Source organism: Hoplias malabaricus, chromosome X2, assembly GCF_029633855.1.
Source record: "Hoplias malabaricus isolate fHopMal1 chromosome X2, fHopMal1.hap1, whole genome shotgun sequence".
NCBI lineage: Eukaryota > Metazoa > Chordata > Actinopteri > Characiformes > Erythrinidae > Hoplias > Hoplias malabaricus.
The window spans coordinates 20,194,060-20,215,851 of NC_089819.1; the positions used below are offsets into that span (position 1 = coordinate 20,194,060).

Consider the following 21,792-nt stretch of genomic DNA (forward strand, 5'->3'; position numbering starts at 1 on the left):
GTTCAATTCTCAGGTCACCGTCTGTGAAGAGTAATGTTGTCCACAGAAACCTATGCCTTTCTCTCTTTTCTATCTAGTAAATTCGATTTTGCATCAATTTATTTCACTTACCTCTTTATAAATTGCTGTGTTTATTGGTTACAGTGCATGTACTCATCTCACTCATTTCCCAAACATCTTACAAACCGTAACCATAGTAACAGCATGCTACGTTCTGATAAAAACAAAAGCAAGTAGATTCACTTTATGGTGTAAAAGTGTGTGAATTTTATTGAATAAGACCATGCCAGCTATTTATTCTATTTCCAGTCAAGGTCATTCAACTTAGCTTGGTAAAAAGGTCTGTGCTAGATGCCGCTTGGCGAACATTGCCTCAGACTTTATTAAGTTGAACAGTGTTTACACTTGACTTGGATTAATATAGATGATTTTATTTTATGATGCATAATGTGTCCCAGGTTCACCATTGGCTGTGATGCCCGTGGTTAGCATAGTGGTAATTGGTGGGATATTAGATTTCAGCCCTACAGCCTCAGCCCACAATTTTACCTAATGTTTACCTGCCCGCTTAACTGTATTTGTGGTAAGTTAGAGACTGAGTAGATTAGATTTTTCTGAACCGAGCAGCTCTACTGTGTGGTTTGAACCTGATCTTCTTCGCAGGGAACACTTAGTAATGTCTCTTCAGCTCCAGGCGTTGTGACACTGCTGTAGAAATGCTCCCACAAAAGCAGAACACTTTCCATTAGCCCGTCTTCTTGTTGCCCCCGGAGCATGTCAGTTGAGAAACAAGGTAAAGTGGTGTAAAGCAATGTGCCCGACCTCTATTGTTCCATTTGCTTGCAGCCTGTTTATCACAGTGTGATAGAAGTGACACTGCTGACTTCTGCTGGCACTGCGGCGGAGAGTTTTGTCATGTTTTAGTCAACGTCTCTGATGGCCATTTCAGTCTTATTGCTCCCACACTGCTCCTTTCATTCCAGCGTCGGAACCAGAGGAGAACTGAAACCTCTTTCATCCTCCTCTACTCCATGGAATTCAAGATGAAAAAACGGAAGCCAGTTTGGGAGAGATATGTTTTGATACAGAGGCACTTCGAAACCTGTTTTACCTCAGGAACTTTATTTTAATTTTGTTGGCAAGCTTTACTTTATCTCAGGGAGCTCTTCCAAATATATTATTTATCCAAATTACCTGAGCCCAGAGTTGAGGAATGCCACTTTGTTCTTTTTACATTGGCTTAAGCTATTTGGCTAAACTGAGAAATCTTGCTTTGTTGTCTGTAAAGGTCAGGGTTTAACACTCATCTACTAAAGTGTACTACGCCATTTTGTACATTGACCTCATTAAAGAATATTCTACCCACAGTCAAATTCTCAAAGCTTAAGTGACACTGACATTATGGTGGTGTGTGTTTTGTGTATTGTGTTGGATTCTTAATGAGACACAGAAATACTGCTGAAGTATTTAAGAACCTTATTGTTCTGCTGGACTGGGAATATTCTTGTGTTCACTGATGAAGAGCTTGAGGATGAGCTACTGTCTCTGACCAACAAGGTATGTGTGTCTAATGCCCCTTTTACACATGCAAAACAATCAAGAAATGTTCCGGTGTTCACCAAAACGTTCTCCCAAACATTACCCCGATTTTATCCTCCTCACACCTTAGTAAAGTCTCCCGGTAAAGTCAGAGTTAATCCAGAATGCCACACCTAAAGCACGTGTCATTTCCTGCTGCATGCTGTATGTGTGAACGACCACTCCGGAACTTCTCCAGACCCGATACTCCAGAGCTTCTCTAGAAATTCTCCAGAGTTCATGTGTGAACGAGGCATAATCGAGTGGACAGTGAGTGGGCACTGTGTTTAAAAACTCTAGCAGCACTGCTGTTCCATTCATCCATTCATCAGCAATCAGCACAAAACACACCAACACACCACCACCACATCAGTGTCAGTGCTGAAAATGGACCACTAAAATTGCTCTGAAGGAATGTTTTATTGAGGTTAAGTGGACAAAGCTGAAGGGTCTGAACTTTCCACTGATGAGACACTGAAGAAGTTAGAAATCTGTAGTTTCTACCTCGTCAGAAGATGAAGAAATCAAGCACCACACTGTAATTGAACTTAAATGAATATGTTTCCAATTCAAGCTTATGTTGAGACTGGAGAGTCATTTAAACACTGCTTCAGGAAAAATTATCCTGGCACAGCATCTAATGCCTAAAATTAGAGCCTTCAGAAGATGTGAAAGAACAGGAGGATCGTTCAGAGGGCAGAAAATGAAAAAGAATAGAGAATTAGCAGCATTTGTATCATCCTTAGGTCCCCTTTTCTCTATAGATCGACTGCAGAATCCCAGGCCCCAGGGTAATTTATGTTCTGTCTTCCAGAAGTAGAACAGTTAGTTATAGAAAGTCCAGGAGATGTCAAGGGAGAGGGCAACAGTACAAGCCGTTCCTCCATCATTAGCTATTAAAGCTCACTGCTTCATTCCAGTATCAGCCCTTCAAAAACGTAGCATATGGATTGGGCCAAGAAGGTGCTAGAAACTCCCCATGCCAGCTGGCATTAAGAAAAAATAATGTTATACTTCTATGAAAGATTATTTTGGTCCTCGAGAGAAGATTGTCTCTCCTAATTAACATTTTGTTCCGCTGACTGTAAATTAGCCTAGAGATTCAAACCAGCATCAAAACACCTGCCACTTTTGTTTTATCCAGTTTTCACAGATGATCTTCATTTATTTTGAGCAAGCAAATCTATAGCTACTCTCCCAGTCTCCATTTGCTGCAGTAATAGCCTCTGCTGTGCTGAGAAGGCTTTATAGTAAACACTGTACAGAAGATAGCTGTGAGGATTTTAATGCATTCAGCCACATAAACCTTAGTGAAGTCCAGGTGGTCTCTGCGGTACCGGATGTTGCTCCATCACTCCAGAGAGTAAAGATCAAATGCTCCACAGCCCAATGCTGAGGGCTTTATACCCTTACAGCAGTTATAGGAAGACTTACACTTTTGTCTTGCTAGAGTATTAATATGTATGTTCTCAATGCATAATTAATTGTTTAGATAGGTATAAAATAAATGATGTTCCAATATGATTTACCTCCAGTGGAGCAATGCTCTGAGAACAAATGCAGTAAATAAGATAAAATAAAATAAATGCAAAATAAAGTGTAAAATAAAATAACAAATGCTTTAGAAAAAAAATCATCGATATTGAAGTGTATTTTGAGTTACATTAAACATGTTGACCTCTGCCTAACTATTTATTTATTTATTTATTTATTTTACTTGTGGTCAGTACAGTAATGGGTTAATGACATTTAATCAAACAAAGATGTTATACACAATAGCACACTTTTTGGAGCAATCCCTAAATGTAAGTGAGTATGTGAGTAATAGCACCCCTTGTGGTGAAGTTCCTAAGTGTGAGTGAGTGAATGAATAAGCATATAAGTCCATATGTGACTGAGTACATAAGTATGAGTGTGACTAGAGGGGGTCCTCGACTTACGACGTTGATCCATTCCTACGTCGTGTCGTACACCGGTTTTCGGTGTAAGTCAGAACATACGTACATACTGTACGTAAATAACATACTGTAAGCACTTATCCTATCCTAACACCTATCCTCCTCGGTCCCGAGCCGCGTAACCGTGTATTCTTCCGTCGCGCACACCAAACGCGAAGTTCACATTACGACGTTTACGACGCAAAACCACTTAAGTCAAAACAAGGCTTTATACAGTAAATGTGAGATGTGTCGTAACCACGAAATATTGTAACTCGGGACTGACGTAACCCGAGGACCTCCTGTATATAAGTGAATATGTGATTGAGTGAGGAAGTGGGGTGAATGTGTGAGTGAATATATAAGAAATATATGTCTAATAATATATCTTAATATGTGAATATATAAAAATATGTGAATGAGTGATAGTGTGAGCACATAAGTGAGTATTTTAGTGACAAATGAGGGAGTGAATATATGATTGAGTGAGGAAGGTGAAGGAGAAGGAGAATATTAGTTTGTAAGTGAGTGAATATTTGAATATATCAGCGAGTATGTGAATGAGTGATTGTTTATGTGAATGAGTGAGGAAGTGAATGAGTATATAACAGAGTGAGTGATAATATTTTTTAATGTAAATGAGTAAACAAACATGAGTGAATGAGTGAGAGAGTATATAAGTATGTGTGTATAACTAATGTGAGTGTTCGTAGTTGTATGTAGGTCTGAGTATGAGTGAGTGAGTGAATGTGAGTGAGACTTACAAGTCATTAAAAAAAAAAAAACTGTGTAAATACAGACAATGCCAGTAAGTTTGCCATTAATTAAGTCCACTGACATTTTCATTTTATCAACTGTTCCATTACTTCATGGTACATCATGTGTAAACACACTAAACACACACATGAATATGCTAATATTGGCCATGTTTTGAACATGCTTTCACTGTATTTATATGCACAGCAGAGTGTAACACATTAACCGTAATCAGCTGAAAAGAAACTGTCAGACATTTGCAGGGGATTTATTATTTAACGTAGCTAGCATTACTGTGTGCATAGCAATCAGCGTGAACTTTTAAAACCAATGCCACTGACCCCCTGGAAAAGGTTATGGAAATACTCTCCTTGTCGAGTCCACACCCAGCGTTGCATAATAAATGGGATACAGAAACACAGGAGCAGCCGTATGTGGAACTCTACTTTGATCACCATCTGTGCCCTTCCCCTCTCCCCTGCCATGCTCTATCCTGGGCTTTGTGCACCCCTGCCCCAGATGTTAGAGCTCCCAGCTGTGCTCAGAATACACTTAGCTAAGGGTTAGCACTGAAGCAGCGTGTGTTAGTGAATATTATTTCGGAGACAGTGTCTGTCCTCGGGGACTCTGCTGATGTGAGCAGGTTGCAGTGAGGGTGTGACAGTTTGACGGTGACACATCGGCCCAGGACTTCTATCTAATGCAAACTGATTACACTTATTCACACAGACATGCACTTTTAATCCTCCTACTCACAGACACTAATGCAGTGGTAGGAAACTTGCTGAAGAACTTTATTTTATTGCTGGAATCAAACACGGTTTTAATATGTGAAGAAAATTGCCGTTATTAATTAAGTTAATGAAAAAAATGAATAACAGTAATGTATTGGTGGTGTGTTAGTGTGTGTTGTATTTGTGAAATATGGGGACACTACAAAGATATCCATTTGTTTTTAGGAGTCATACCTTTAACCGATCCATGACTGGTTTAAACTTAACCTTAAAGGAACACTACTTCAAAGTGATTATGATGTTCCACTGACCTGTAATAGGGCGAAGAAAGCCTCAGTCATTGCTACTCTGAGCTCAGTACTGCAGAAACTATATTATGTACAAACCAGTTCCAAAAAAGTTGGGACACTAAACAAATTGTGAATAAAAACTGAATGCAATGATTTGGAGGTGCCAACATCTAATATTTTATTCAGAATAGAACACAAATCACAGATCAAAAGTTTAAACTGAGAGAATGTATCATTTTAAGGGAAAAATATGTTGTTTCAAAATTTCATAGCCTCAACAAATCCCAAAAAAGTTGGGACAAGGCCATTTCTTACCATTGTGTGGCATCCCCCTTCTTCTTACAACACTCACAAACGTCTGGGGACAGAGGAGACCAGTTTCTCAAGTTTAGAAATAGGAATGCTCTCTCCATGTCTAATACAGGCCTCTAACTGTTCAATCGTCTTGGGCCTTCTTTGTCGCACCTTCCTCTTTATGATGCGCCAAATGTTCTCTATAGGTGAAAGATCTGGACTGCAGGCTGCCATTTCAGTACCCGGATTCTTCTCCTACGTAGCCATGATGTTGTGATTGCTGCAGAATGTGGTCTGGCATTATCTTGTTGAAAAATGCAGGGTCTTCCCTGAAAGAGATGACGTCTAGATAGGAGCATATGTTGTTCTAGAAACTGAACATAGTTCTCTGCATTAATGGTGCCATTCCAGACATGCAAGCTGCCCATGCCACAAGCACTCATGCAACCCCATACCATCAGTGATGCAGGCTTCTGAACGGAGCGTTGATAACAACTTGGGTTATCCGTGTCTTCTCTGGTCTGGATGACATGGCGTCCCAGTGTTCCATAAAGAACTTCAAATCGTGACTCATCTGACCACAGAACAGTCTTCCATTTTGCCACACTCCATTTTAAAAGACCCCTGGCCCAGTGCAAACGTCTGAGCTTGTGGAGTTTGCTTAGAAATGGCTTCCTCTTTGCACTGTAGAGTTTCAGCTGGCAACGGCGGATGGCACGGTGGATTGTGTTCACTGACAATGCTTTCTGGAAATATTCCTGAGCCCATTCTGTTATTTCCTTGACAGGGGCATTCCTGTTTGAGGTGCAGTGACGTTTAAGGGCCCAGAGATCACGAGCATCCAGTAGAGTTTTATGGCCTTGACCCTTATGCACAGCAATTGTTCCAGATTCTCTGAATCTGTTGATGATGATAACTTAAAAGTCTTTGCTGTTTTACGCTGGGTGACACCATTCTGGTATTGCTGCACTATCTTTCTGCACAACAATGGTGGAATTGGTGATCCTCTTACCATCTTGGTTTCAGAGAGACACTGACACTCTGAGAAGCTCTTTTTAGACCCAATCATGTTGTCAATTGGCCTAATTAGTGTTAATTGGTCTTCCAGCTGTTCGTTATATGCTCAATTTCCTTTTTCCAGCCACTTATTGCTACTTGTCCCAACTTTTTTGGGATTTGTTAACACTGTGAAATTTTGAATCAACATATTTTTCCTTTAAAATGTTACATTTACTCAGATTAAACTTTTGATCTGTCATCTATGTTCTATTACGAATAAAATATTGACATTTGCCATCTCCACATTGAATTCAGTTTTTATTCATAATTTGTTTAGTGTCCCAACTTTTTTGGAATCCGGCTTGTAACTTTTGAAAGTGGGTAGGAAACTACCACCACCTCTCTCCTCCTCCCCATTATTACACTAAGGGGAGCCCAAGCAGCAAAAGAAAACAAAAAATAACTTTCCTGGCACACATACACAAACACACACACACACACACACACACACACACACACACACACACGCACACATTTTCAGTACTAGGTGTTTTGTTATATGTGACAAGTCGAAAGATTTCACATGAAGCATTCAGAGTGTCACTGCTGCTCACGATGTTAGAGTGATACAGACGTTTAGTCTCAGTTTCCGCTGTAGCACAAAATAAAGATGTCCAAGGGAATCCATTTTAACCCAGTGACAGAAGAAGAAAAGAGAGGCACACAGGCTTAATCCCTGATGAGTTAATACAGATAGATCACAGCAGATTAGCCATTGCTGATTATGGTCTCACTGCAGAAGAGTGGGACATGTCTGAATTATCTCCTTCTCCACAGAAGATCAGGGATTTGTTCTGGCTTCGGTTAAGCTTTGCTCTGCTTTGAGATGTTTCCCAAACATGGAAACATGAGATTTTATGATTAATGATATGCATTGTTAGATATTTTAAGACCACTCTCACATATTTCATAGCAGGGATTTAAAGAAAACAGTTATGTCTACCGCCCCAAAACGTCCCACCATAATGCACTTGTTTACAAGTCTGTGTAATGGTGTGATTAGTTGAAGAAGAGTAATTGAGAAAATGAGTGACTGATTCTTTAACAACGGGCCCAGTACAGAACGTGAGTGTTTTGTTCTCATAGGGGACAGTATTAAAGCTTTTCTGTTCAGCTTCTAATTGAAATTTAAAAAATCTAAATTGAAAATTTGACTTCATCTGTTCACTTCATCATTTATTTCCACAGCTGGTGTCTCCACATAAGAAATGTTTGGCTTGGGAGTACATTCCGATTCTCAGATTTTTAATATTTTTTTTTTTTTATGAGTGTTCATACACACAAAAACAAGCTTTGTTTTTGTATTTTGAACGTGGCCCAATTAAAAGACACTGTGGCCTTCAGCTAAACTACCATTTATTTGCTTTAAGTCAGAATAACTGGGATTCCCTCTGAATTAAACGGCTTGTTCACGAAGTATTTTATTTATATAATTACTTTCATTTATTTTTTCAGACGTATGACACGGTCACACTGTGCCTTCCATGGCTCTCTTCAGAAAGCAGCCATTAATTGAAAAGTTCATGTAATGATTCATAGCAAAGCATGCTCTACTAGTCTTTGTGTGTGTGTGTGTGTGGGTGTGTGTGTGTGTGTGTAAAACACCAAACCATAAGCTTTCAGGTCAAGCAGGGTCTGTGGAAAATTCCCTCTCACAAACACTCTCGTCAATTCAAACTGTCTGAGGAGTCTGTCAAGAAACGTGCAGAAAGGCAAACACAGCCTCCAGATCACGGCAAAACAAGCAGGAATTCTCCAGCTCATATATCCTCTCGATCACATTCACAGACAGATAGAGAGGTAGGATACAGCCAAGACAAGCACTGGCTGCATGATGCAATGAGAAGAAGGAATTCTACAGAGAAATACACACAAATGCAGCACAAGAGATGGAACATTACATTTTAGAACAATCATCTAGCGCTCTGACTCCTGATTTAACATTTACACATACACCTTATATACTCATTCATTCATTCATTCATTCATTCATTCATTCATTATCTGTATCCGTTTATCCAGTTCGGGGTCGCGGTGTGTCCAGAGCCTACCTGGAATCATTGGGTGCAAGGCAGGAACATATCCTGGAGGGGGCGCCTGTCTTTCACAGGGCAACACACACATTTACACCTACGGACACTTTTTGAGTCACAAATCCACCTACCAACGTGTGTTTTTGGACCGTGGGAATGATTAGGAATGATTCCTCACAGACAGTCACCCGGAGCGGGACTCAAACCCACAATCTCCAGGTCTCTGGAGCTGTGTGACTACAGCATCCCACCCACATTAAATACTCATTTTTATAATTAAATGTCAGTTCATTTAGCATGGCAATCATAATTTAAAAAAAAAGGGGAGGGGAGCAAACTATGACCAACATTGGACAAAAAATCAGCCAACATTTCTTCTAAAATCTAAGGCATTAGCAGTGAGTGTGTTCCCCTTAACTGCAGTAACAGCCACGACTATTCTGGGAAGGCTTTATATAATCCATTGGAACTTTGCTGGGATCTGATCAGTTTTTGATCTCAAACATCACTCTAACTCATCTCAAAGGTAATGAATCTCCCTCACGCCACAGAAGCACAATAGTATTGCTTCACAGTTCAATTTTGGGATGATTTCTACAGAACTTTGTAGAATATTTGTATATATTTATTTGTGCTTTGCGCAAATGTGAAGAACAACGTTTGTCTCCAGATGTTCACCTTGATCATATGGATTTGTTAAATCAACAGCACACACGTGTGTATATGATGAGGTATCTATTAACTGGCAAAACTAGGTACTGGATGATAACGTCAAATTATACAGGACTGCCATGAGGACTTCAAAGGAACACTATGTAATATTTTTTATTTAAAATCATTGTGTTGTTCCACTGACCTCTAATAGGGCAAAGAAAGCCTCACTCATTGCTACTCGGAACTCAGAACTGCAGAAACTTCATTTCTGGGCTGAAATTTATGTGAAAATCTGTGCACATTTTATGAGTGGCAATTAAATTTGGTACACACTGGATAAATCCTGGGAATAGACTTTTAGTAAATTATGTACGACTTCACACTGACACCAGCCTGATACTATTACAGAAACTCAACAGATGTTTGATCCTGAGAATTAGTGATGAATAATATTTTCTCTGGACTCATGAATCACTGGACTGTAGAGCATCGCAATCTTCAAAGACCCCACAATGTTATATTGCTTTCACAGTCAACAAACGTCATTCTCTTATGAGAGATTTCTCTCTTGTCAGTGGCCTTTCCTAAGCCAGGTTTGTTGTTAGAGGAGATTAGGAGAAGCTCTTCTTCGTGTTCCTCAGGGATCTGCTGGGATCCTCCCTGTTCTGCTCAGGACTCGGGGGATCTGGTTTTGAATTAGTTCCATATGCTGGGCCTACTTCAAAGCTGTGCTTGTGAACGGAGCGCTCTTTAGGCCCCGAAGAGGCGATGGAGTGACACTTAGTCGCTGCCTTGCAATCTTGTTTCCATAATAAGGCCTTGCCCTTCAACAGAAAACCCTCGTAACTACCTCTCCAGTGCTGTTTCTCTCTGTAATCTTTCACGCGTTTCCACACACACCTCTTTAGCCCACTTACGATAATCCCCCCTCTCACAGCAGCAACCAAACACTCCATAATCATAAACATCAGACCCAGTGCCACAGCTTTACACAAAGATTTACAGATATCTCTCACAGAGCTGGAACTAAGTCTGCAAAAGAGCAGCGTGGATAACTCACTGCGCCTGCTGCCCCAAAACAACAAACTAATCTCACATCTGCACACACATCTTGTCAGACAGTCGCTGCTGCAACAAAGCTGTATCTCCAAGAGAGAAGCTTTACTTTTACCTTACTGACATTTGGAAGGTGCTCCTATCCGTAGTGACCTGCGGTTGTTTTATTATTTTACAGATGTAGGCTAATGCAGGATTCAAAGCTATCTATTTATTTGGGACAGTGCACATTAACCCATTGGGGTCTAAGGGCATTTTGTATTATATATTGTATTATAATATATTGCCCACATGTTTTATATCAAAATGTTCAGAACAACCTCAGCTCTCTCATTAAGAGAGACCCATGTGACCTAGAGCCTTTCATGAAGAGATAATCTGTCTCTAACCCTGAATCCACCAGTTAGACATAGCAAGAGGCAGAGGAGGCATGTCTCTTGGGATGTACAGTATCGAAAGCGTAGTTTCAGCAAAATCAGAGAGTGTTTGAACTGTATTTCTGTGCTGTGTTATCACTAAGTTATTAATAGAAACATCGCGAATGGTCGTATTTGACGTGCCGACACGTTCTTTGACCCCAGAGGGTTAATCAACATTTCATTTTCCACATCAATATAAATGCAGCTAATGAAAGCAAATTTTCACCTTAAAAACCACCAGGGAAAAGCTTGGGTAGGTGCTGAAAAGTGGTGTTCATGCGGCCAACATGGGGCACTGTCCCTGTGGTCTGTGTGGATCCCAATGCCAGAGTGCAATGAAAGGGACACTGAACAAATTAAATGACGTGGTGTTTAAGCGGAGACACAAAATGTTTCCTGACTGTCTGAAGGCATTAAAGGTCTTGGGGCATTGGCTAAAAATGAGTCAAGGAGTTATACTGGTGTCTTAAATCGTAAGGCCTATTTATGCTTCTGTGTTGAGCCTATGCCTAAACAATGGGTAAAACGCAATAGGTCCCACACAGACATGAACCCTATGCCGTAGCCTGACACAGCATCTCCTCAAAAATGTAAATACATGTCACATAGAGACTACCCAAAAAGACAGTGATTGGTCCACAGTCCAAAAAACATATTTCAAGTTGAACTGAGGAGGTCCCGAAATATAAAGTCCTCATCTTCACACTGCAGAATCTGTAAACAACAGCAAATTCATGGTGAGAGAATTCTTCAGACATTGGATTGGACATCACAGAATTAAAAATCGTGGAAGAAGGGAATATAAGGATGCCTCAAAAACTTGCAACCAGGAGCAGGAATATGTGGGGGAAAAGTGCCTTGATTTGCATTTGTTTCCATCCTTACCGCACATAAAATAGTTTATGTACCAGTTAGCCTCCTACTCCCTATATATTGCACTTCACAGATTATAAACCTAATACTACTACGTCCCTATATTTTATACTACATAGGGTGGAGGAAGATATCTATTGTCCTTGTGGTTTGGCAGTGTAATTGCAGAGAGACACCAATGCACTCATAACAGTGAAGGGCATTTGCACAGGCTACGCTGTAGTCTCTGTTTATTCTGGCCTATCCAATGTTCAAAATCATGTGCACAGAATGGCTGTCCAGGTTGTGGCACACTGGTCCTGGCTGAAAGCTGGATGAATCCCTCATGTTCCAACAATGTTTCACATTTTAAGAAAAACAGTGTATAAGTGTAAATACAATGAATCCATTCTTTAACCCTCATAAACCTGTTTGAATTCTGGCAAATCGAGGGTGCTCATGTCTATGACCAATACAGACTTTTCAAATACCAGTCTAGGCCTTTCTTTACATAATCATGTCTCTATGGGGAGGACAAGTGTAATTGAAAAGGACTTGTCACCATCATTCAATCAGGCATACTTGCCAGAGTGTGGCAGCTCTTTCCTCCCCAATCACATACGCTCCAACATTCTCATGACTGCTTGCAAGACTGCTTAAAAAGAAAGGTGCAGGGTAGAGGAGAAACAGATAAATTCACAGTTATCTACCTTCTCTAATGTTACGCTAAGTGGCTTTCAATGCCTGGTCCAGTGGTTTCATCTTTGAGATGGGATTTCCATTACCTCCTGTTTAACCTGACACAACCAGAGTGGTTTAAATGAGATAACCACAGACCTCATCTGATGCCACCCATGAGCCTGTTTGTAGTGCATTCTGGTCAACTGCACGCTCAATTACGTAAACATAGACATTTGATTTACCATGAAGCACCTGGCACAATCTCAGTGGTCTCGATTTGTCACGCTAGCAACTCTCTTATTGTTTATTTTTGTTTTTCTAACGGTGAAAGACAAGCTTGTAGCGGCATTTAGACCCTGTCCACTTAGAACCATCAAGTGTTTTGACACCGGATGACACAGGGCAAGAAATCTTGTTATTCTGTCAACCAGATTGGACTTTTGAGAACAGGTCAATTTTGAAAGTTCAAGGGTAGATGACTTTTGTTTCTCTCATGCTTTTAGTAGTGTCACAGCGGGACCACTGATATCACAGATTTAGTCCCTGGATCTCTAAGATGTCTATAACTTGGAAGGGATTTCTCTTGCCCTTAAACAAGGGGACATCTCACACCATAAGGAAACACAAACATGCAACCATCAACTCGCTAGTGGTGGTATGGGAAATGGGTCCAGACTGCATCACAAAAAGATACTCTACCAACTGAGCAAACTGGGTCACTTCTGGCAAAATGATGGTTGTCGTTTGAAGTTGTGCATTCAGGCCACACAGGATGCGAGGTGTTGCCTCCCTTAAAGGCAAGTCCGCCCTCTTCCTACAGCTTGGAATCTTCCTCGCCAAGGGTATCTTAGTTTACCTCAGGATCCAGGGTGTGGATCTGTGGTTAGCACAAGCAGACCAAGTATTTCCTATCCTAACCATCTGAGGTTCATCCCAGTGTACTTTTCTGTCAGAGTAGGCAGCTGCTGGATGCATTAAGCAGCAAAACCAACCAGAAAGTCTGCCTCACAAGATTAGACACCTTCTAAAGTCTCTTTAAAAATAAATAAATATATACCCTTAAAAGATAATGCTAGCCCCTGCTTTCACACACCATCTCTGCAAATAAAAACCCTGCAGAAAACTTCAGGTTTGTTTTGAGACCAACCTCTCCAATAATCAATTTTTCATGCCATTCTTTCTCTCATGAGCTTCATGTAAAGGATGGACTGGAAGCATCTGGCTGAGGAAAGGAGAGAGAAAACAATGTGTGAGTTTTGCATTTCACGTTTGTGACGCAGGGTCTTAAAGAAGCTGACAGCTGAGCCTGACTCAGCAAGGACTCAGCACGCACGTCTTTGTTCTCTCTCTTTCTCTGTCGACATACATCAGGCCATCCGCGTGCTGCAAAAGGAAAACGAATGTGCCTTTGAAGCCCACTGGAGGACTTTGTTCTCCACCAGCTTGTGTGTGTTTGTTGTTTGCTTTACTTTTTCCGCTTGTTTTGCAGCTCTGAACTTTTACCCTAGCTGCTTTTCCCCTTGCTTCAAATCTGCCGTGTGTAAGAGTGTTGCTCACAAAGTGTTCAGAATTGTTTACTCTTCTCCAGTGCTGCAAAGCTCCACAAATATTTGAAGATTCTGAGGGTTTCATCTTAAAATCTGATTTTTCACATTTCTCTGTTGTTGATATGCTGGGGAATGTGGTTTGAGTTCCTGCATTAAAATGATGGGGTCAATAGAACCTTTTTTTAAATGCATTAGGTAATGCAGTAGGTGTATCTACTCAGAATTCAGAATACCTTTATCCCTTAGAACACACTTCAAAATAATGTCTCCAGAAAATGATGCTTTACATTATTTGGAACTTCACATGCAGCGGGTTACAAAAGTTTGAACACTTCTGGTCAAATCTCAGAAATTTCTGATAAATTTCTAAAAAAGGATAAGCTTAAATATGGACTGGGAGCACTCAAAGACACATAATTGTTATTTGGTAAGTTAAACTGTTCTTTTCTGTGATGGAAATGGTAATGGAAATGGTTAGCATAATTTTTCAGTGCCTTTGAATAAAGGTTTCTGTGTTTTATGTTTCACACACCTTGTAAAGAGCATACAGCAATAAAGACAAAGAATTTACTGCAGTTTGCTTAAGAGCAGGGTGATAAACTTTAATTTAGCTCCCAATGCTGTGTATGTTTTTGTGCTGATTTCTGGGTGTGAAAGTAGGTGCCAGTAAAGGCAGCTGTTTGCAATCGAAACGGTGTTGCTTCTGCTGTTTAGAGATGTTTCATAAAACTCCAGAATCCCTGTATTCAATTGACTGAATGTTTGTTCTTGTCTGTTTCCTTTTCCACAGGTCTTTCAAGGAAACTTCGATAACGACACGCACAGGAAAAATGTGATAGATCCCCCCATTTTTGCTCGGTTCATTCGGATCCTTCCGTGGTCGTGGTATGGGAGGATTACTTTGCGTGCGGAGTTACTCGGCTGCACGGAGGAAGAGTAAGGAATATTACCCTCACCATGCCCCCCACCCTCCCCCCCGAACCACCACACACCTTTTCCTCTTGGTACAACTCAGTACCAAATCAAGATTCAATATAAACTTTAACTCAATCTGTATAAAGAATATTAGTTTCTGATGGATTTTTTTTTTCAATATGTAATTTTTTTTCTTTCTTGTAGTCCCAGGTTGGAGTTTGATGCTTTGTAGGGTATATTCCTATGAATTCATAGATTGGTACATCATGTATGTCCTTTTAATTTCAGGTGAAGTTGAAATTTTTTGCCCTATGTTTATTTAGAGTGGATTTGTCTTTTTTTGCTGGGCTTAATAGAATGGGGGGGGGATTGGGGTTATTTCACTGTGTTTAAACAGTGGGATGTCAACCACTGTACGGTGTCACTTTTAAACTGAGAAAACAATATGAAAACTCTATGCTTCATGTACCATATTCCAACAACTGTAGCTCATAACCAGAAGCTAAAGTCAACACATCACTTTTCAATCACCAGAGTTACAGTGTAAATTTTCAGTTTTTTTCTTATGCTTTGTTTTAATTTTAACAAATTACTGAGAGTAAAATCATGCAACACTGTTGTTGTGTAGAAGAAAAAAATATGATGCTCTTGTATTATATGTAAAACACTACAAATTACTGCATGGCGCATAAATGATATTAGATGTGTAAGACCTTTAATTCCCTTAAACATTGTATTTTTGCTCCTAATGAATCATTTATCACACACTTTTGATCATTTAAAACCTATTTTTAAGTTTGTTTCTAAATTTTTTAATATATAAGTATATATAAGTATCACATAGGCAAGTCACTTGCTAGAGGCTAAATAATTTTAAGGAATAATAATTTTTAAAAATCAGTATTGGAAGTGTGGCATAAGGAGTGTGTCGGTCTCAGCTCTTGCCAAATCTGTGCAGGTTCGGTACTGATTGGATGTGATTCAATTGCTAAAGTGCACTTCAAAGGCAAAGCTACATTTGTAGATTTTGTCATGCAATCTAGGTTTGTACCTAAAAAAGGCTCTAGAATGTTTTAAACTGGGAAAATATTATCCATGGGAATTACACATTTAGAATGCAGGGCTAACATTAATCTGTTTATTTGTTTTTTATCTTTAAATTATTTCTGTTATTAAAGTGTGCATTTGCTATAGACTTCTAATTGAATGTCAGATTTTTTGTCAACTCTTTTGCATTTTCTATTTTACATTTTTTTTATGTTCTAACAGCTAACATTGCTCAGATCAACTACTGTACTTTATTTTGATCTCCATAAATGTAAAGACCTCAGGTTAGAAGTCACAAGTTAACTCTCTAATTTGTAATGTTAATTATCTTTAGTTATCTCTGCTTGATTTATTTTGTTATGTTTGATTTTGCATTTTTTTAGCAAAGATCCATGCACAAAATATGTTAAAATTAATAAAAAAATATGTAAAAATTTAAATACATTAAAAAATAAAACCATTACTCATAATCTGCAGGTGCTTATAAGACAGATACATTGAAAACACATTTTATAAGGCAAGAGTTCTGTTTTCCTCATTATTATTATTATTATTATTATTATTATATATTTTAACCACTTCTTGTCCTAGCTTGGTAATCTATTCCAAACCTGCAATCCTATGTACCAAAAAAAGTACCATGAAGGTGATTGGAACATTGGAACATCAAAAGATTTTATTTAATGGGTTAAGTTCATGAAAATTAATAAATCAATGATGTAATTAAACATGAAGGAACATAAAGGGTTATAACATTGTCTCTCATTAAAAACACACATTTTCATGTCCAGTGAAGAAGTGGAGAAGAGATTTTGTGTAAAGAATTAAATGGCCACAGAACTATTGTAGTGTAAAATCACTTTTGGGCTTCATCTTTTGAACGTGTCGTGTACAACAAAAAGAAAAAACATCATTATCGTTAGCAAAGTTTATCCACAGTGTGGTGCCATGAATCGTAAACATCATGTACAGTTCTCCCATTTTTTTTCTAACAGATAAATGTGGCAAGGCATCATATGTTTATATTTTATTTTTCTCTGATTTATGGACATATATATATGGAGGTGATTCTGGTATTCCTTGTCTAACGTTTCCCTGTGTCTGTAAGGTTTCTCTTCTAACTGTTCAAATAACTTGTGTGCACATTGTAACAGTTTTGTACAGACTTTTTTTTTTTTTTTTGAAAGGGGGAAGAGGGTGGGGGTCACAATCTGAGAAGAACAAAAGGGGACAAAAAAAAAGCCCTGAAAATGTCCACAGGCACATTTTTTAAAAAAGATTAATAATCTGTATATTGGTGAGTCTGAGAGTCCAGTATATACATTTTATGTGCTGTGAAATGTGACTTTTGGAAAACATAATATACAGCTAAAATCAGGGGAACCCTCTGGGGCACACAAAATATTTGGTTTGGCTTTTAATATTATTATTATCATCATTATTTTAATTTACTTTTTGTTTGTTTCTTTTTTCCAAAATAAAAGTCATCCCTTCTTATTTCCATTCAATCTCAAGCAAGTGCTATCTGGCAAAAATGTACCATTAATAAGCCGTTTATTCAAAGCCTGAAGAGTGTACAGAAAAGATAAGCCATCGCCACCAGTAGACCGCTCTTTGGTTTGACGAATAAAAACAAAGTCTGTGAAAATGCAGTGTGGTGTTGTCGGTTTTTACCCTCACTAACATAAGAGGGTACTTACATTTTGCATTAACCTGTGTTTAATCTTTGGGTCATATCTGAACTCCATTTGAACACTAAATTGCATTTTGTTTGAACAGATGAATCCAATTATATATTTTACAAAAAAAAAAAAAATCCATCAACCAATAACTCAATAAATATTTCTAGTTACATGAAAATGGCCTACATCTCAAATGGCTCCCTGTACAGAGCGCTACAAGTCATAAAATGGCAAGTTTAACAATTAAATACTGCACTATAGCGCTGCCTATTCCTGAATATTAGCTACTGCTTCAAGATTATTAATTATATTCGTAGACTAGATAAGATGTGAAATACCCTATGCCTTCACACAGGCCCACCCTACCCTCCTACCAGCATCCACACTATTTGTGGTCTAGCAGAGTTTTTGGACACAATAAAGAATTCAGGGTTGGTGGGAATACATTGTGCCTTTAGAGAAACTGAAATGCATAATTTTGTAGTTGGAGAGTTAGGACTGTAATCTGATCTCATTGTGTTCTGGGGAAATTTACACATGGCTTTTTCATGTGGTGAAGTGAAATCTGAAAATAATCCAACCACTGAAAACACATGTTAATGAAAGGCGTAAACAGACTCTCACAGTGTCACCAAGAGTTTCCAACACTCTGCTTCATCCTCACTGTTGATTCGGCTTGACATTCTTACAAATACATATCTCAGCATGAGATAATTGGAGCTATGCCATGGTGGAACCATTTTGGGTTTAAATTTTTTAAGCTTTGAAAAGTTTCTCCACACTCACAAATCTTCCAAACATGACACTTTAAGGAATCAATATCATCAGTGGCATTACAGATAGATACTGTTGAGGTACCTTGGAATGTGCTTTGGTGTTCTGGATGGTGTGTCTGAAAATGTGTGTCTGGTTCAGAGGCAAAACCCTTTGATTGCTTCAAATAACATTTCAGAAAATTAACCTCAGTCATCAAATATTGTAAAATAAGAGACCCACTGTGACCCTGAACTGGATAAGCAGGTACAGATAATGAATGAATGAGTGAATGTTAACAATGTGAAAACTGCTTGATTTACATTAAATAAACAAACACAATATCATCTAAATTTGCAACAATAATAATATAAATATAAACATAAAAAGAACAAATATATAAAATAACAATGAACACACTCTGCACCTCCAACAGTGTTTATTTAAAAACCACCAGCAAAAAACTCTTTAATACACACAGCTAGTGCAGTATCACCCTTTAATCCACCACAATTATACAATTTTAAAATCTGGAATATTAGAAGAATAATCACAGGATATTCCGGGTAGAATCCAGACCCACCTGAATCGGATAAGCAGTTTCAGACAATGATTGAATGAATGGATAATCACACGATTCAGTCACATAATTCTACTTACTTAAATACAGTAAAGTGATTATTTCACATTTTCTGCGCATTATCATTTTAACAATTTAAAATTTGGTGAACAGGGAACGCAGGGTGTTCTACTGTAACTCTAATGCCAAATGCAAACAAAGCTTCAACATATATTAACTTGTGTAAAAATGTAAATGATATGTAAATGAGCCATGGTATGTGGCACTTAATTTCATGCACCTAATCTAATTCATCAACAGCGCTCAAATCTCTGCTTTTTTCCATGTTGTGCAAGAAGGTTTTGTGAACCAGACAATGAATAGTTAATACATTATTCAGTGTGGTCATATCTGCACTTCTTATACAATGTCAGTGAATAAAGGTCGCTGTTTCTTTAAAGCCTTAGCTGAAAGTTTAAAGAATGTCCATGTGATGTACCAGTTAAAGGTCAGAGTGTAGAATGTCCAAGCCAGTAATCAACCGTTTAGATAATGATGTAGTTCTCGGCTTGAATGCTCCACAATCTGACATTTTATAGCTGTACATTACATGGACATTCTATAAGCTTTCAGAAAAGGTATGGATTTGTAGTAAGTCACAAAGTCTAAACCTTTGATCCATGTACCAGGCCAGGATTTGACATTGGCATTAGCAGTTGCAACTGTACTGTCATACAGTTAAAACCCTGGTCTGAAACCTGGATCTAGGTCCAGATTTAAAGACCTCTGCATTAGAGTCATTCACACATACACACTGCATTTACAATGTTAAGGTGTTTCAATTTAATTGTTGAAAAAAAAAATATTAAAACCCTTTATTTACATCTGTGTCTAAATAAATACCTTAAAATGATGTTCTTAATGTAAAGATCCTATAGTAAGGTTTAATGCTCCTGCTGGAATTTTACTGCCAAGCCCAGATGGATTCCTGAAGATTCATCCATGGTGCTGCTGCAGAAAACAGCTTCTATAACCTTTCTTTGTAAGAGTGTAGTTGTCAGTTTTGTCCCATTAGCTGGGTTTTCCAGAGCAGTGAAATGTGAACAGGAGAGCCCGCGTGAAACAATGTGATGTCCAGTAATGAGTCAATTACAGAGGAGTCAAGAAGGGAGGGTAATTACTTCATAATTCAAGAGCGCAAAGATGCACCAATTAAATCTCATTAGAAAACAATCTGTTTGGCCGCGCTCTCCCATCAGTCAAAGGCTGATCAGCAAAACTCAAGGTGTCACAGCACACGAGAGGCTTGCTCTCTCTCCCTTCTGTTCCTCCCCTGTCTGTCACACACTCTCTCACTCTCTATCTCCATCTTTCTTCACCCTATCTTGCTGCCTCCTCTCTCTGTCTCTCTCCATCTCACTCACTTCATTCTCTCTCCATCTAGCTCTCTTCTCTCTCCCCTTCTTTTATTCTCTCTCTCTCTCTCTCTCTCAAAAAAGTGATAAAAAAAGTGAGAAGGCACTTCTCTGTATCACTCTCTCACATAAGCAATCTCTGTTGGTCTTCCTCCATGTCCTTCCATCTCTATTTAATTCTCTCTCTCTCTCTCTCTCTCTCTCTCTCTCTCTCTCTCTCTCTCTCTCTCTCTCTCTCTCTCTCTCTCAAAAAAGTGATAAAAAAAGTGAGAAGGCACTTCTCTGTATCACTCTCTCACATAAGCAATCTCTGTTGGTCTTCCTCCATGTCCTTCCATCTCTATTTAATTCTCTCTCTCTCTCTCTCTAAGCCTTTATATTCTGAGGAGCTCTATTTAAGGATGGAGTCCAATGCTTCCTGTGACATTTCAACCTGAGATGAATCGATAGGGTCTATGACTGTGTGAGTGGGTGGGCCCAAAAAAAAAAAAAAAAAAAAAAAAAAAAGCAAGGCTTGCACAAATACCTTCCTGCAGCCCACATAAATTCACAGCATGCTCCACAATTACATCGTACTGAAGTAACTGCAGGTTATAATTACCTCGGCTGGTGTTCTCCGCTTGCAGGCACCTGAAGTTTCTTGGATCGATTACAGCTTTCACAGCCCTCCTGTTTTTGACTCAGATACCTAATGTGAAATTCAAAGAAGCTCCGAGGTCACCGAGCCATCCACTGCCGCTTTCACGCGAGCTAAAATTACAGTCCATCAGCAGTCCCAGCAGCTTAATGTAGGTTTTACCCCCAAAATACGGCCTCATTCTTCATGCAACGATACAGCCGTCTTCATTTAGTGTCCCTGCATTCAGATGAAGCCTGTTAGATCCTTTAAGAAGATCGGAACTGAACCTAAAACATTCATCTCTGGGATAATGGTTTAACCCAGAGGGGCAGGTATTTCCCTCTTTTATTTAATGACATTTGACTAATTGTACATTCATTCCTCATAAAGTTGCCTCTGTTGGGTCATTTTTTTCAACCACAAAAATGGCCAGTGATCAGGAAGAAATGTGTGTCTCAGAAGAGTGCATTTACGGAAGGTAAAATTAATTCATTATTCACAATGTGGGTAAATGTGGACTAGTTTGACCCCCTTTCCACAAATGAACACAGTTCTGGGGTCTTAACAGATCTAAACTCATTTAACCTTGTCCTACTCTGTAATTGAAAAGTCTCAGACAAGGAGTTGGGACAATTCTAAAGTATCAGCATTTAATGTAGGAAGCAGCACAACAGCTCATAACACTTGTAACCTTGCTATTTACAAATGTAGCCTGATTTGTCCATTGGCATTAGCCCTTAACAGTTCGTTTTAATGCTATAAGGAAACAGTGTATGACTAGTGTTAATCTGAGATACCTCAATCCTGTATTCAGCCAAACAGGCACTTTAGTTTCTACATTTCTGGAGAAACTGCTGGTCTATTTCAATAACAAGAATCAGCTAAAGTGGTGCACTGAATGTACTGAAAGGG

The 21,792-nt window shown here is 38.9% G+C and overlaps 1 protein-coding gene across 6 annotated transcripts in view; it reads left to right on the forward strand.

Moving 5' to 3' along the window:
* LOC136676545 (EGF-like repeat and discoidin I-like domain-containing protein 3) overlaps positions 1–17,486 on the forward strand; it is a 253,548-nt gene extending 236,062 nt beyond the window's left edge. For all 6 annotated transcript variants that reach the window (XM_066653633.1, XM_066653634.1, XM_066653635.1 and 3 more), the window contains one exon: positions 14,681–17,486. In XM_066653633.1, coding sequence (XP_066509730.1) covers positions 14,681–14,830 — 150 coding nt within the window. In that variant the 3' untranslated portion in view covers positions 14,831–17,486. The remainder of the gene's footprint in view (positions 1–14,680) is intronic.
* Positions 17,487–21,792: the final 4,306 nt, after the last annotated feature.